Source organism: Amblyomma americanum, chromosome 9 (assembly GCF_052857255.1).
Source record: "Amblyomma americanum isolate KBUSLIRL-KWMA chromosome 9, ASM5285725v1, whole genome shotgun sequence".
Taxonomy (NCBI): domain Eukaryota; kingdom Metazoa; phylum Arthropoda; class Arachnida; order Ixodida; family Ixodidae; genus Amblyomma; species Amblyomma americanum.
Genome location: NC_135505.1, coordinates 39,894,859 through 39,911,388, shown reverse-complemented (window position 1 = coordinate 39,911,388; position 16,530 = coordinate 39,894,859). Strand labels below are relative to the sequence as shown.

Genomic DNA, 16,530 nt, shown 5'->3' with positions numbered 1-16,530 from the left:
GCCGAAAATCAAGTGCTTCGGCCTGATCATCTCCAAGGGATCCTGCGCATCGAGTGGTCTGAGCTGGCCTGGCCCCCAGGCGCAGAATTTAAAAGCAGCACGTCAGCTATCCGCCGGCACTCGCACGCAGCAGCAATGGACGACACTGGAGAACACGCTTAAACTGCGTCTACCATCCTTCGAAGGCTGCACCTAGAAGTTCCGAAGTATTTCCAAGCCAAATAACATGTGCGCCGGCCTGATCATCTAACTGGTATTCTGCGCATCGAGTGGTCTGCGCAGGCCAGGCCCCCAGGCGCAGCATTTAAAAGCAGCACGACAGCGATCTGCCGGCACTCTCACGCAGCAGCAGTGGACGACACTAGAGAACACGCTTAAACTGTGTCCACTATACCAAGGGTGTGACATTCCCGTAGAGCCAATGGGGACGATTTTGAAATGCGACGGTGGCGGTGCCTGGGAGTTGGCGGTAAAGGCATAAATTGCTCAAAACTTTTTGAAACAAGCTCAGCCAAGCCAATCCAGAAAAATCCAATATGGCGGCGTTTGTTTATTCGGCTGGTTGCGGGCGGTTGCTCGCGCGTTCGTGGTGCTGGCGGCCGCTAGCTCGATGCAAGCTTCGTAAATACTGGTGACTTGCTGCTCCCGCGCTGCATTCCCGCTTGATTTCCTAAGTACTTACGACATCTGCTTACCCGCTTTTGCATTTCGATGTGTCTGTTGAGGCAGCACGGTGCATGGTGGCGAGCGGCGCGGCCAGCGCGGCTGATTAGCAGCTGCTTAGGGCGCTCGCTCGAGTACCAAAAACGTAAATAGTTTTCTCCAAAGAACAGTTTATTAAAGGAAACATCAGTAGTGACAATCGATGTACAAAAGTGATTTTAGGCATCTTGGGCATTGCAATATCAGTGACAATCGTTCTAAAAATCAAAATTAATAAATTCCATTATGGAAACCTAGAACACATGAGCGAGTGCACAGAGAATATATACAGGGTACAAAGAGGTAAGGTACTATCAAGGTAGGTCCGGTACATATAAGCATGTGCTACATTCATGTAGCATATGCTTTTGTGCAGGTTCAGATGAACAGCAGTGAAGTACAACATCCGAGATGTATTGAAATGTATCTGTCTGTGGCTATGCATACACACATACAGAGAAGGGCAGCGAAAAGTTTCAGCCTTTCACTCGTTGCATCAGACTAAGGACAACATAATATGCTGCAGTGCTATAACTTAGTAAACAGATGCCATGAAAAGAACTTAGGTAACCTTGGGCACGTTTAGCTCTTGGCAGATGAGTTACAGGCTTGCATGCTTTAGGACACAGCTCGTCTGCCATGCCCTATTTTGGTTTCTTTGTTTTGTAGATACCAAGGGGAGGAAGATGCAACCAGGGCAGGCCGAGAATTGTGTGGAGAAGCGACTTTATGAAAATTCTCTGAACAGTTGTGGCCGTGGCTGGTGACGAACAGTAATTGGAGGTCATTAATTCAGCTTGCGATGACACATTGGGGTGTAACAAAATATGCGTGCGTATAAATAACTCATCTGAGAAATGAAAACGCACAGGGCTCGTAACAGGCCAGTAATGTTTCTCTATGTGGCGTTATACTGCATCTACCACAATGTCCAGTTATTATATTACTGAATGGTAAATTGCAAGTGGTCCGTGTACTGTACAGTATCTGCAAACGCTTATGGACGCCACACAGTTCAGCGTAATGCGCCGGCCGCTGCTATTGTGCCCCTCATGACCCATGTGTTGCTCCAAAAGGTGAAACCCCAAACGCTACAACTTCCAGAAGGAAAAAAAAAGCAACTACAAATAGCACCGCAGCATATTTCGAGCACGCTTGTATTGGACACCAGCAAACATGTCAAACATTTTTCATCTTATGCGTACACCCCTCTTAAATGTTACAGAGCCGAGCACCTGAGCCAGTCCGCGTTTGCTGCCTGTGGGTTCTGCTCTCTGTTTCATACATCAGGTGCAATGCTGTCAAAGCTAGCGCTCTTGTTTGCGCTGCCTGCATCCATGACCAAAAAGTAGTGCGTTCCTTGTGGTGAGCGAAACATGGTGAATGCTTTGCCTACAGGCTTACTACATGACGCATTTGTCATGAGCTTGATTAAATGCACTGTTATTGCTGACAACACGCTGTTGCTTTGTCAATCCTCAGACCACTCGGCCACAAAACAAGCACGGAATAACATACCTCCCTTCATTTTTCCTTGCTGATTACTTTCGTACATTTCACTGTGTTGTACCTTATGTATGAAATGAACTGTAGCTATCACCAATTTTCCCAGCAGCATAACAGAGGGCAAGCCATGACCAGAGGTTGACAAGTTATATACCACAAGAACTCCTGGGTTCCGCAGAGCACTTTTTGGTTTTTGCGAGCACCTGAATCGATGTATGCTTCAACATTATGGTGTGCTTCACAAATTTACTTTTTGCACAAATGGCACTGTTACTGATCATAAGAACTATGGTTAGCATACAGCCAGTCATTAACTGAATTCTGGCATTCCTTGAAGGGCACTGAGCCTGTATACTTGTCACGCAGGAAGAAAGAGAAGCCAAAACAAAACGGTTTCCCTAGCACCTCTTGTAAGTGGTTAGCATTCAGCAATATTAATTTGAGAACCAATGGTCATAGCAATGCTCATACTAACAAGGCACACAAGGCTTCTAGAAGGCAAACTTGTACTTTGTAAAAGAAGTAACGCAGCAGGAGCAAAAGCAGTCAGTACAGTATATGTGCAATCGGAGCAGAATTACGGATAAACAGGTACATAAATACTTATATACATAAAAAATAAATAGTACAACAAAAAGTTAAAGAGAGAGCACATGTGTAGTAAGTAGGCAGCATTAAAAATCCAAATACAATAATATCCTAACACAGTGCCTCATGAATTTAGCTGGCTAATTTGCGCCTCTTTCTGGCGGGAGCACTCTGTTTTGTTTTTGACGTCATGCTCCTGTTTAAAAAGGAAAGGTGCCAATGCAGCCTTGTGCGGCAGAATAATTTAAGGAATTTAATTTTGCAGCCTAATGAACAGAAAACAGCTTGCTGGTTAGGCATCCTCTCAACAAGATTCCTGGACACATTGGACAAATGAGCACAGCAAGAGATTTCTTTTCTGAAGGCCGAATCCAATTTCTTTATATAATTTAGACATGCCTCAGAAGTTGCGGCAATTGACTGGAAAAGGTGCTCGGGAACACCATTCTCCTTGAGTAGTGCAAAAAATTGGTGTCGTCCATGGAGAGAGCCACCGTCTGCTGCAAGGAGTGTTCCCTCACATGTGCATTCTGTGGTTCTCTGGTCAAGAAAGCTCTTCACAAGAGTGCCAGCGACATGGTACACAACATTTTCGTATACTATGTCAGGGGCATCTTGTGAAGACGCCTGCAAGTCAGATGAACCTGAGCCTTGCTGCCTGCTGTGGCTTGTGCTTGGAGTGCTGCTTGGTGACAATACTGCAGAAACACTCTCCAAGTTGGTGAGGAACGCATGTGTTGTCACTTCGCAGTTTCCTTGCGAAAGTTTGAAAAGTTGGCCAATCCAAATATGTTTTACAGCAGCCACGAATTGGTACACATTAGGTGTCTCATTGCAGCCATGTTTTTGACGAACTATTGCAAAAAAATTTTCCAACGGATCCTGCTGCAACCGACGAGTGAAAAGATGAGTGTAATCGAAATCTGCCTTTAGATCTGTCCACAGCAGAAGTAAGGCTTTGATTGTAATCTGCCAACCTTTGATGGTGTGTGGTTGCTTGTCCAGAGGACCACCAAAATGCCATTGGGCGATCCAATCTATGCACGACTCAAGGAAGACATGATGTTCCGAGCCTTCTGTCATTGCGTACCGCAACTTGTCGTCCTGCTTTTTCAGGGCCGAACTGTTCAGGCAGTCAAAAAGCTTATCCATCCTTTCCGTGAACTCTGCTGTAAATTTTGCATCAACAGGAAGCTCTTGAATGGCAATGAGAGTGAGGAGTGCCACAGATACGGATTCGCTGAACACTTGTGTGGCGTACTTCACTCTCATGTCAGCAAAGGGCATCCTGTAGATGTGTTGCTCTTTTAGTTTTTTTGCCAATCTGCTTTTGAGATGCTCAACTGGTGTTTTGGAGGCCCGATCAATGTGACGAGTTTTTTTGTAAAGGGTTTCGATGTGTGTCCAGTCAACAACCTCAGAGCCAATGGTGAGCTTATGTCGTCGCAAATTATTTCTTGTGCATTTGATTAGGTGTGGGGTGTCAAACATGAAGTATATTTTGCGGTTGTTGACAACAAAATATGGTTCATGGATAGAATGGATGAGCATTCTTGACAGACTCACATTGTTCGACCCTTGATCACAAATGACCGCTTTCACCAGAAGACCTTTGGTTTGAAGCTGCTGAATTAAATCTAATAGCAGCTTGCGCATTGCAAGAACTGAAGTTGCATTGTGGGACGCTGCAAAGGCTACTGGCTGCATCCAACTTCTTGATATGCCAGACACCGCCATAACAAGGGCTATGTTTGCCACACGAGAAGTCCTAGTATTCCCATCATCTGTGAAGCCAATTACAATATCTTTTGATTGATCATACATCAAATTTTTTTTCAAGGATATTTCATCGAATAAAAGACAGCATGCTTTGTCTTGTAGTGGCCAATCTTTTGTAATTGATTCTATTGCATCCATGGCACCTGGAATGATACCAGGTGTCATTGGGATGTCTGCCAGCCAGCGCCTTAGCGTCCTCACATGTGGCAAATGGAGCTTTTCTCTGAGGAAGCGATAAGCTTTTGGAGAGTGAAAGAACAAATTGAGAGCGAATTGTTTAATTTGTTTTGACCAGTGCTTTTTGGATTTCGGAAATGAGCAGAGCCTGATTTGAGCTTTAACCAATTCAAAAAGGTCTTGTGGCAAATGCGGTTCAAGCTTGTTGAGAGCCTCCTGCTGCGTTACTCGCCTTGTGTCGTGCCTTTTCCTAATCCGACTCAGTGCCTTTCGGTACCTGTCGCTTCGAGAATGCAACTTCTCGAAGCGCTTTTTGGTGCGAGGGGTGTACACAACTGCGCCCTTCCTCCGCCGACTCTTGGGCGTTCCTGATGCTGGTGTCATCACTGGCTGTCTGACACTCTCTTTGGCACCGCTGAGGCCACTAGGACCAGCTTCAGCTGCAAAAAATATATAAAAAAAGCATATTTATGTTTGCCTCAGAGCGAGACCTACATCTACATCCCTCACAAAATCAAGATTAGGGTGCAGTCACAGGGCTACAGGTTGCCAAACTTGCAGGGCAATGTTTTTGTGTGAAATGATGAATACAGTCGTGCCCCGTTAATATGATCCTCGCTGATAGGGACAGTTTTTTCTGGCGACCAACTTTACGCCTCGCTTAAATGGAAACTAGTTGCTCGTAATACAGACAGGGTAATAGTTAATGGATCTCATTGTTATCCATGTGTTTTGCCTGCTTAATATTCAGAGCAATTTTTCATGACAAGCTTGAGTTAAGCAAATGGAAAAAACCAGAAATATTTATGTGCAGTAAAGCGATACCTACACGCTGTTACGGGCCTGCCGATACCCATCATGAATATATCAAGGTTACCGATGCATACTTTTTCATTGAAGTGGAAGGTTGTAGTTTGCAATAAATTCTAATGTTTTCTTGAGTACTTACCATAATCAGGTGAGTCCCATGATGCTGATGCAATCACTCTGATGGGTGTGCTTTGGGCAGCACCTGTCAAATAAATAAACACACTGTGGGAGGCTTCAACCAAGTATTTTAATTCTCAGGTGCACATTTTTAGCCTGGCTACGCAGCGTGTATGTGAATGGTAAGCAACAGGCTAGTGAAGCAATTTTAAGAACAAGTACCTGAGAAGGCTATCCAATGTTTTCATTGAGCTGAATGAAAAATTACCTGTAAATATAATTCTGTACAGATAACACAGGGGTCCACCACGTAAACAATGCATTCATACATATGCACACAGAAAAATATATGAAATACTAGTTGGTGAGCATAAAGTTAACACTTGTTTCTTCTCTTCTGAAACAAATGTCTGGCATCCGAAGTAGTGGTACAGTAAGATGTGCCGACGTGCACCTAATTATTGCACACCACGACATAATTGCACACTGCTGCTATTGCAGAGGGTTAATTTATTACGTGCAAATCTGCAGCAATAGTGCTGCAGTCTATTGTTGAATTTTCATAGATTATCACTGCACTATTAGTGCATTGCACCTACCTTCTTCGTCAGCTGGGGGAGGGGGCGTAGTCTGCACATCAGTGAGCTGCGGGGCACGTGAAGAGTGTGGGTCGTCTGCAATTAAACGACCGCTTAGACACTCCCAATCTAAAGAAATCAGCCAGCAAAGTAATTACATATGTTTATTTTTTTGTGCTATGACAGAGCCCTCAGCATAAGTAATACTGCATTACAGGGTTAGCCTGAACCAAATGAAAAGTTCTTCATTTCAAGCTGTAATGTAAAACAGATCCTGACTTAGTGCACCTACCTGTGTCATGGACAGCAGAATCTGCACCAGCAATTGTGCCTAGCCCAAGTGTTGATGGCAACGGCAAGTAGTCTGAAATATAGGTACCACTTAGTTACTCCCAAGGAAAACAAACCAACTGGTGTAGTGAGACATTAGGAATGTTTTCCTATGCAAGATTGCAGGAAGACTTACCGTGACCAAGCATGACTTCCACTGGTGCAGCAGTGGACTGTAGTGGTGAAGCGGATTCAATGCCTATGCGAACAAGGAAAAAAAGATAGCCAATCAAGCTCTGCATAGCAGCACCTTCTGCTCAGTGCACAGTATGGCCTTGATGTTCTATTTGGAACGGTTTCTCTTGCTGGGAGTTAGTGTGATCTTAAATTGGGCTTAAATCGTTTTTGTGAGTTTGTAGGCAGTTACGATTAAAAAGGAAAAATTTGTGCGATCAATATACCGCGACATACAAAATAGCACAGCAGCACACAGGAAGAAGAATGAAAACACACAAACGAACACTTTACTGTGAACCACGAGGCCATAAATTCACTTGATGTGCATTGTAGGAAATACAAATCAAACTGCAAACCTATCTATGAAGCGTGCAATGTCACCACTATTAATGCTTGCAAACTTATTCCCGAAATCATTCAGGAAGAAATCAGATAGCCTAAGTGACATGTGCATCGCTAAATATCCTGGCGGGTTGCTCCTCAAAGAACCATTTTTACCTTAGAAACCGGTAAAATGTTTACCCTCCATGCTTGCACAATATGCGGCCACTTCATGTATAATTACCGCCTCGTGTGTCACAATAAGCTGCTGGCAGTTTGTGCGTGTGTGTGTTCTTTCTTGACCCTGTGTGCTATTTTGGAGTGAATTCGCGCAGTCTGCCCTCTATTCACCGCAGCGAACAGTAAGTAATAATGACAAGAATACTAAACATAGAGTTGTAAAAATTATTTTCCTCACTGCTGCTGGAGTGCACTATCCAGCATCTGATTGTTAATATGGTTAAGAGAAATTTAAGCTACAACATGGTACACAACTGCAGTCTGATGCAACTGAAACAATGGCCACATGACATTGAAGCAGGAAAGTTTTGTGCCCGGGAAGTGATGTTTGCAGTTAGCCTCTATGAATGCAATTGTTCCCTTTGGTCTTACATTTACAGGATGGGTTTTTCTGAAAATAGTGCCCTCACCTTGTGCCGCACCTCCTTCATAGAAATCTGCAACAAAAAAGCCACAGGATACACTGAGGGATCAAGCTTGGGAAGAATTTACTGGGAGAGGAATTTTGCTTACCCGGGTGCACCAAGGCTCTCAGACGAGGCTCATGCACCTTCACGGAAGGGACTGCTTCATGCGTGAGCCTTGTGCAGGCATCACTAGTGAAGCAATCCCTCGTGAAGTGCTTTGAGCAGAGCCTGTATGTTTTGTAGACCTTTTCCCTTGGTGTCTCCAGGAGTTCAAGCCTATTGGCATATTTCAGCCAAATGGAGAATCTGAAAAACAGCCAAATAACATGATTTCATACATTTTAAAGGTTTGCATACCTCACTTCAGGAATGCTTATTAGCATCTCCTTACACAGCAAAGGGGTACGAACATTATATAACATATATGCGTGAAAACAACTGTGGCAGGATGCAAGCAAAATAAGACAGCAGTTTGTAACAATGTGCCACAGCCTGCTAGTCTATTGCTATGCTGGCCAATCGAAACGATGAATGAAATCACCTTTTTAATGTCTGGCTATGATCGACAAGCCAGAACCTTTAAAATTCTTGAGCTTATGTTTTCTTTTGTGATCTGCTTTTGGTTTAGGTAACAATAACTAGTTCTTTGTTCCAACTGCTTTTTGGGTGCGGCATAATTTTGTGCAGCAGATAGAAATGGGGACAGAGCTTCACTGCAGACTTAAGCTCTATCTGATCATAGCAATTATTCCACTCACACTTTTCTCTAGGTAACTGCATACTAACCACCACCCATGATTCGTTCTTTTCTAATTCCTCCATTAAACACAAGTGCCAATGTAGCTATGCTATGGCAGACAGCTGCTTGCCCACAAATTTGAAGTCTGGATTAAGAACAGCAGGTAAATGAACCAGTAGGCACAGTTTTTCATCTTTTGCTTTCACTGTGATCAAATGGGAAGTGTGAAAGGGATGTGAGCAGAACATCAACAGGAAACACTGCTCTTTCAAGAAACTGAAGGTGCAGGCAAATAGCATGGGTCCAGAAGAAGGGGAAAAAAGTGCTTAAGCAAGGGAAATGTCCCAAAAAAGACACAGACAAGAAGAAAGCGACCTTCGCCTTCCCCTCACCCACCCGCCGGAAACGAGCGTTTCCGGCGTACTAGGCGAAACTATTTGCGAGCTTCCCAAAAGCTGTCAAGGACAAGGCGCGAGATAAGAGACATATGTGAGGAGATGGGAATAATGCGGAGAGTTCAGAGCCCTCCAAGGTCAGTCGTGCGCCCCGCGAGCGAGCAGCGTAGAGGACAGCCGGGGTGGAGTGTGGAGCGAAATTTACAATGCTGGAGCGGCAGCACTACGGTAGGCAATAGTTTCGAGAAACGCTTCCACGGAGTACATGGGTGGTTGAGCGCGGATATCGCGAGGAACAGCTCCGGTAAAAGTAAGAAAAACAAGACCGGCGGACTTTCTATATGCGGCTCACGGCGTGCAATGGACTTTCAGCGCGGTGTCCAACACTAGTGGTGTTAGTCTGAACAGCTCGATAATTTATGTGACGTGCATCACTGCTGCAGAAACCATGCACGAACACGCAAGAAATAATATTCAAGCGCGCTGAACTCCGTAAAGAAACAGCCAAACTGAGCATTACAATTACTCCGCTGACGACGCTATAGGCACAGAAGTTAGAATATTCATATTTAAAATACACTCTGAGGGCACCGGAATCTGCGGGGAATAAGCTTTTAAAGGCAGCGAGAAAAGTCAGTGAGTCAGACACACACACACACACATGCGAACAAGCAAGCAAGGTAACTAACGGTCCCACGCTTACGAGAGGCAACGGCTGTTGGGCCATCTCAAACTGCAGCACCTTCCCTTAATTTTGCTTTAATGTCCTTAAACGTACCTATCAAACTCATCTCGCAAAACCAAAGCCACTGCAGTAAACAGCGCCAGGTAAAACTAGTTCTATTCCGTCGGCAATTTCAAATGGTAACGACCAAGGGCGGTCAAAACAAAGGCACAACGGTCGCCAACGGCTATGCAAAGAGGGATACGATAGTCAGTGAATTCATAAATACCTGTGGTCAGAAGGTAATCTGAAGAGATGTTCTCCACTCTTGCCGGATGTGCTGCACCACTTCGCGCAACAATACATATGCGACATGACGCTGAGGACGGTAATCACGCTGGTCCAGTGCGCACGTCGCGTCGGCAGTCGCTCGCGTAGTTTCGCTATGCTTGCGCCGGTCGCTGTCGTCTGCTGCCACTGCGCTGCAGCGTTGCCCGCGGCGGCACTGGCGGCGCAGACGCGTTGTGTCATTTTCGCAATTTATTTCTTTGATATACTATTTTTAATGCTTACGACTGGTTATATTTTCATTCATAAGCATGTTTGTGTTGTCTACTATGGTCGAGAAATTTTACTTTTTATTAGGCTTGACTCCAGCCGCGTTTGCTGCCAGATACCAGGATCGCTGCAATCGTTCCGACCGTGGCGACACTTACGGCGCGGACGCGCAACTTGCAACATGCCACAGCACTGACTATACTTTGCAGGTGGCACCTAAAAGTTGCGAAGTATTTCGAAGCCGAAAAACAAATGCGCCGGCCTGATCATCTCCAAGGGATTCTGTGCATCGAGTGGTCTGCGCAGGCCAGGCCCCCAGGCGCAGCATTTAAAAGCAGCACGTCAGCGATGCGCCGGCACTCGCACGCAGCAGCAGTGGACGACACTGGAGAACACGCTCAAACTGCGCCTACTATCCTTCGCAGGCTGCACCTAGAAGTTTCGAATTATTTGAAAGCCGAAAAACAAGTGCGCCGGCTTGGTCATCTCCAAGGGATTCTGCGCTTCGAGTGGTCTGCGCAGGCCAGGACCCCAGGCGCAGCATTTAAAAGCAACACGTCAGCGATTCGCCGGCACTCTTACGCAGCAGCAGTGGACGACACTGGAGAATACGTTTATACTGCGACTAACATCCTTCGCATGCTGCATCTAGAACTTCCGAAGTATTTCCAAGCCGAAAAACAAGTGCGCCGGCCTGATCATCTCCCAGGGATTTTGCGCATCGAGCGGTCTGCGCAGGCCAGGCCACCAGCCGCAGCATTTAAAAGCAGCACGTCAGCGATCTGCCGGCACTCGCACGCAGCAGCAGGGGACGACACTGAAGAACACGCTTAAACTGCGTCTACTATCCTTCGCAGGCTGCACGTAGAAGTTCCGAAGTATTTCCAAGCCGAAAAACAAATGCGCCGGCCTGATCATCCCCAAGGGATTCTGAGCATCAAGTGATCTGCGCAGGCCAGGCCCCCAGGCACAGCATTTAAAAGCAGCACGTCAGCGAACCGCCGGCACTCGCACGCTGCAGCAGTGGACGACACTGGAGAACACACTTAAACTGCGTCTACTCTCCTTCGCAGGCTGCACCTAGAAGTTCCGAAGTATTTCCAAGCCGAATAACAAGCGTCCGGTCTGATCATCTCCGCGGGATTCTGCGCATCGAGTGGTCTGCGCAGGCCAGGCCCCCAGGCGCAGCATTTAAAAGCAGCACGTCAGCGATCTGCCGGCACTCGCACGCAGCAGCAGTGGACGACACTGGAGAACACGCTTAAACTGCGTCTACTATCCTTCGCGGGTGGCACCTAAAAGTTCCGAAGTATTTCCAAGCCGAAAAACAAATGCGCTGGCATGGTCATCTCCAAGGGATTCTGTGCATCGAGTGGTCTGCGCAGGCCAGGCCCCCAGGCGCAGCATTTAAAAGCAGCACGTCAGCGAACCGCCGGCGCTCGCACGCAGCAGCAGTGGACGTCACTGGAGAACACGCTTAAACTGTGTCTGCTATCCTTCGCAGGCTGCACCTAGAAGTGCCGAAGTATTTCCAAGCCGAGAAACGTGCGCCGACCTGATCATCTCTCATTTATTCTGCGCATTGAGTGGTCTGCGCAGGCCAGGCCCCAGGCGCAGCAATTAAAAGCAGCACGTCAGCTATCCGCCGGCACTCGCACGCAGCAGCAATGGACGACACTGGAGAACACGCTTAAACTGCGTCTACCATCCTTGGAAGGCTGCACCTAGAAGTTCCGAAGTATTTCCAAGCCGAATAACATGTGCGCCGGCCTGATCATCTAACTGGTATTCTGCGCATCGAGTGGTCTGCGCAGGCCAGGCCCCCAGGCGCAGCATTTAAAAGCAGCACGACAGCGATCTGCCGGCACTCTCACGCAGCAGCAGTGGACGACACTAGAGAACACGCTTAAACTGTGTCCACTATACTTCGCAGGTGGCACCTAAAAGTTCCGAAGTATCTCCAAGCCGAAAAACAAATGCGCCGGCCTGATCATCTCCAAGGGATTCTGTGCATCGAGTGGTCTGAGCAGACCTGGCCCCCAGGCGCAGCATTTAAAAGCAGCACGTCAGCGATCCGCCGGCACTCGCACGCAGCAGCAGTGTACGACACTGGAGAACACGCTTAAACTGGGTCTACTATCCTTCGCAGGTGGCACCTAAAACTTCCGAGTATTTCCAAGCCGAAAAACAAATGCGCCGGCCTCATCATCTCCAAGGGATTCTGCGCATCGAGGGGCCTGCGCAGGCCAGGACCCCAGGCGCAGCATTTAAAAGCAGCACGTCAGATATCCGCCGGCACTCGCACGCAGCAGCAGTGGACGACACTGGAGAACACGTTTAAAGTGCGAATAACATCCTTCGCAGGCTGCACCTAGAAATTCCGAAGTATTTCCAAGCCAAAAAACAAGTGCGCCGGCCTGATCATCTCCCTGGGATTCTGCGCATCTAGTGGTCTGAGCAGATCTGGCCCCCAGGCGCAGCATTTAAAAGTAGCACGTCAGCGATCCGCCGGCACTCGCACGCAGCAGCAGTGTACGACACGGGAGAACAAGCTTAAACTGCGACTACCATCCTTCGCAGGCTGCACCTAGAAGTTCGGAAGTATTTCCAAGCCGCAAAACAAGTGCGCCGGCCTGATCATCTCCAAAGGATTCTGCGCATCGAGTGCTCTGAGGACGCCAGGCCCCCAGGCCCACTATTTAAAAGCAGCACGTCAGCGATCCGCCGGCACTCGCACGCAGCAGTAGTGGACGACACTGCAGAACACGCTTAAACTGGGTGTACTATCCTTCGCAGGTGGCACCTAAAAGTTCGGAAGTATTTCCAAGCCGAAAAACAAATGCGCCGGCCTCATCATCTCCAAGGGATTCTGCGCATCGAGGGGTCTGCGTAATCCAGGACCCCAGGTGCAGCATTTAAAAGCAGCACATCAGCGATCCGGCGGCACTCGCTCGCAGCAGCAGTGGACGAAACTGGAGAACACGCTTAAACTGCATCTACTACCCGTCGCAGGTGGCACCTAAAAGCCCCGAAGTATTTCCAAGCCGAAAATCAAGTGCTCCGGCCTGATCCTCTCCTAGGAATTCTGCGCATCTCGTGGTCTGCGCAGGCCAGGCCATAGGCGCAGCATTTAAAAGCAGCACGTCAGCGATCCGCCGGCACTCGCACGCAGCAGCAGTGTACGACACGGGAGAACACGCTTAAACTGCGTCTACCATCCTTCGCAGGCTGCACCTAGAAGTTCGGAAGTATTTCCAAGCCGAAAAGCAAGTGCGCCGGCCTGATCACCTCCAAGGGATTCTGTGCATCGAGTGGTCTGCGCAGGCCAGGCCCCCAGGCCCACTCTTTAGAAGCAGCACGTGAGCGATCCGCCGGCACTCGCACGCAGCAGCAGTGGACGACACTGGAGAACACGCTTAAACTGCGTCTACTATCCTTCGCAGGTGGCACCTAAAAGCTCCGAAGTATTTCCAAGCCGAAAAACAAGTCCGCCGGCCTGATCATCTCCCTGGAATTCTGCGCGTCGAGTGGTATGCGCAGGCCAGGCCCCCAGGCGCAGCATTTAAAAGCAGCACGTCAGCGATCTGCCGGCACTCGCACGCAGCAGCAGTGGACGACACTGGAGAACACCATTAAACTGCGTCTACTATCCTTTGCTGGTGGCACCTAAAAGTTCCGAAATATTTCCAAGCCGAAAAACAAATGCGCTGGCATGGTCATCTCCAAGGGATTCTGTGCATCGAGTGGTCTGCGCAGGCCAGGCCTCCAGGCGCAGCATTTAAAAGCAGCACGTCAGCGATACGCCGGCACTCGCACGCAGCATCTGTGGACGTCACTGGAGAACACGCTTAAACTGCGTCTACTATCCTTCGCAGGCTGCACCTAGAAGTTCCGAAGTATTTCCAAGCCGAAAAACTTGTGCGCCGGCCTGATCATCTCTCAGGGATTCTGCGCATTGAGTGGTCTGCGCAGGCCAGGCCCCCAGGCGCAGCATTTAAAAGCAGCACGTCAGCGATCCGCCGGCACTCGCGCGCTGCAGTGCACGACACTGGAGACCACGCTTAAACTGTGTCTACTATCCTTCGCAGGTGGCACCTAAAAGTTCCGAAGTATTTCCAAGCCGAAAAACAAATGCGCCGGCCTGATCATCTCCAAGGGATTCTGTGCATCGAGTGGTCTGCGCATGCCAGGCCCCCAGGAGCAGCATTTAAATGCAGCACGTCAGCGATCCGCCGGCACTCGCACGCAGCAGCAGTGGACGACACTGAAGAACACGCTTAAACTGCGTCTACTATCCTTCGCAGGTGGCACCTAAAAGCTCCGAAGTAGTTACAAAGCCGAAAAACAAGTGCTCCGGCCTGATCACCTCCTAGGAATTCTGCGCATCGAGTGGTCTGCGCAGGCCAGGACCCTAGGCGCAGCATTTAAAAGCAGCACGTCAGCGATCCGCCGGCACTCGCACGCAGCAGCAGCGGACGACACTGGAGAACACGTTTAAACTGCGACTACCATCCTTCGCCGGCTGCACCTAGAAGTTCCGAAGTATTTCCAAGCCGAAAAACAAGTGCGCCGGCCTGATCATCTAACTGGTATTCTGCGCATCGAGTGGTCTGCGCAGGCCAGGCCCCCAGGCGCAGCATTTAAGAGCAGCACGACAGCGATCTGCCGGCACTCTCACGCAGCAGCAGTGGGCGACACTAGAGAACACGCTTAAACTGTGTCCACTATCCTTCGCAGGTGGCACCTAAAAGTTGCGAAGTATTTCGAAGCCGAAAAACAAATGCGCCGGCCTGATCATCTCCAAGGGATTCTGCGCATCGAGTGGTCTGCGCAGGCCAGGCCCCCAAGCGCAGCATTTTAAAGCAGCACGTCAGCGATCTCCGGCAGTCGCACGCAGCAGTGGACGACACTGGAGAACACGCTTAAACTGCGTCTACTATACTTCGCAGGCTGCACCTAGAAGTTCCGAAGTATTTCCAAGCCGAATAACATGTGCGCCGGCCTGATCATCTAACTGGTATTCTGCGCATCGAGTGGTCTGCGCAGGCCACGCCCCCAGGCGCAGCATATAAAAGCAGCACGACGGCGATCTGCCGGCACTCTCACGCAGCAGCAGTGGACGACACTAGAGAACACGCTTAAACTGTGTCCACTATCCTTTGCAGGTGGCACCTAAAAGTTCCGAAGTATTTCCAAGCCGAAAAACAAGTCCGCCGGCCTGATCATCTCCCTGGAATTCTGCGCGTCGAGTGGTCTGCGCAGGCAAGGCCCCCAGGCGCAGCATTTAAAAGCAGCACGTCAGCGATCTGCCGGCACTCGCACGCAGCAGCAGTGGACGACACTGGATAACACGATTAAACTGCGGCAACCATCCTTTGCAGGCTGCACCTAGAAGATCCGAAGTATTTCCAAGCCGAAAAACAAGTGCGCCGGGTTGATAATCTCCAAGGGATTCTGCGCATCGAGTGGTCTGCGCAGGCCAGGCCACCAGCAGCAGCATTTAAAAGCAGCACGTCAGCGATCTGCCGGCACTCGCACGCAGCAGCAGGGGACGACACTGAAGAACACGCTTAAACTGCGTCTACTATCCTTCGCAGGCTGCACGTAGAAGTTCCGAAGTATTTCCAAGCCGAAAAACAAATGCGCCGGCCTGATCATCCCCAAGGGATTCTGAGCATCAAGTGATCTGCGCAGGCCAGGCCCCCAGGCGCAGCATTTAAAAGCAGCACGTCAGCGAACCGCCGGCACTCGCACGCAGCAGCAGTGGACGACACTGGAGAACACACTTAAACTGCGTCTATTCTCCTTCGCAGGCTGCACCTAGAAGGTCCGAAGTATTTCCAAGCCTAATAACAAGCGTCCGGTCTGATCATCTCCGCGGGATTCTGCGCATGGAGTGGTCTGCGCAGGCCAGGCCCCCAGGCGCAGCATTTAAAAGCAGCACGTCAGCGATCTGCCGGCACTCGCACGCAGCAGCAGTGGACGACACTGGAGAACACGCTTAAACTGCGTTTACTATCCTTCGCAGGTGGCACCTAAAAGTTCCGAAGTATTTCCAAACCGAAAAACAAATGCGCCGGCCTGATCATCTCCAAGGGATTCTGTGCATAGAGTGATTTGCGCAGGCCAGGCCCCCAGGCGCAGCATTTAAAAGCAGCACGTCAGCGAACCGCCGGCGCTCGCACGCAGCAGCAGTGGACGTCACTGTAGAACACGCTTAAACTGTGTCTGCTATCCTTCGCAGGCTGCACCTAGAAGTGCCGAAGTATTTCCAAGCCGAGAAACGTGCGCCGACCTGATCATCTCTCATTTATTCTGCGCATTGAGTGGTCTGCGCAGGCCAGGCCCCCAGGCGCAGCAATTAAAAGCAGCACGTCAGCGATCCGCCGGCACTCGCACGCAGCAGTGGACGACACTTGGGAACACGCTTAAACTGCATCTA

General features: G+C 49.1%; 1 protein-coding gene across 2 annotated transcripts; it reads right to left on the bottom strand.

Annotated features, from left to right (window-relative positions):
- Positions 1-813: 813 nt before the first annotated feature.
- LOC144105468 (uncharacterized) lies at positions 814-10,275 on the bottom strand. 2 transcript variants are annotated; one of them, XM_077638590.1, is made up of 8 exons: positions 9,820-10,274; positions 7,839-8,038; positions 7,736-7,762; positions 6,724-6,786; positions 6,550-6,621; positions 6,279-6,353; positions 5,702-5,764; positions 814-5,192 (listed from the first exon to the last, which is right to left on the bottom strand). In XM_077638590.1, the coding sequence occupies exons 1-8, from the start codon at positions 10,059-10,061 to the stop codon at positions 2,929-2,931; spliced, it is 3,006 nt and encodes a 1,001-aa protein (XP_077494716.1). In that variant the 5' UTR covers positions 10,062-10,274; the 3' UTR covers positions 814-2,928. The 2 variants fall into 2 exon arrangements, with proteins under 2 accessions (XP_077494716.1, XP_077494718.1); XM_077638592.1 differs by having other exon boundaries at positions 5,107-5,192; positions 5,702-5,784; positions 9,820-10,275.
- Between the last annotated feature and the right edge of the window lie 6,255 nt (positions 10,276-16,530).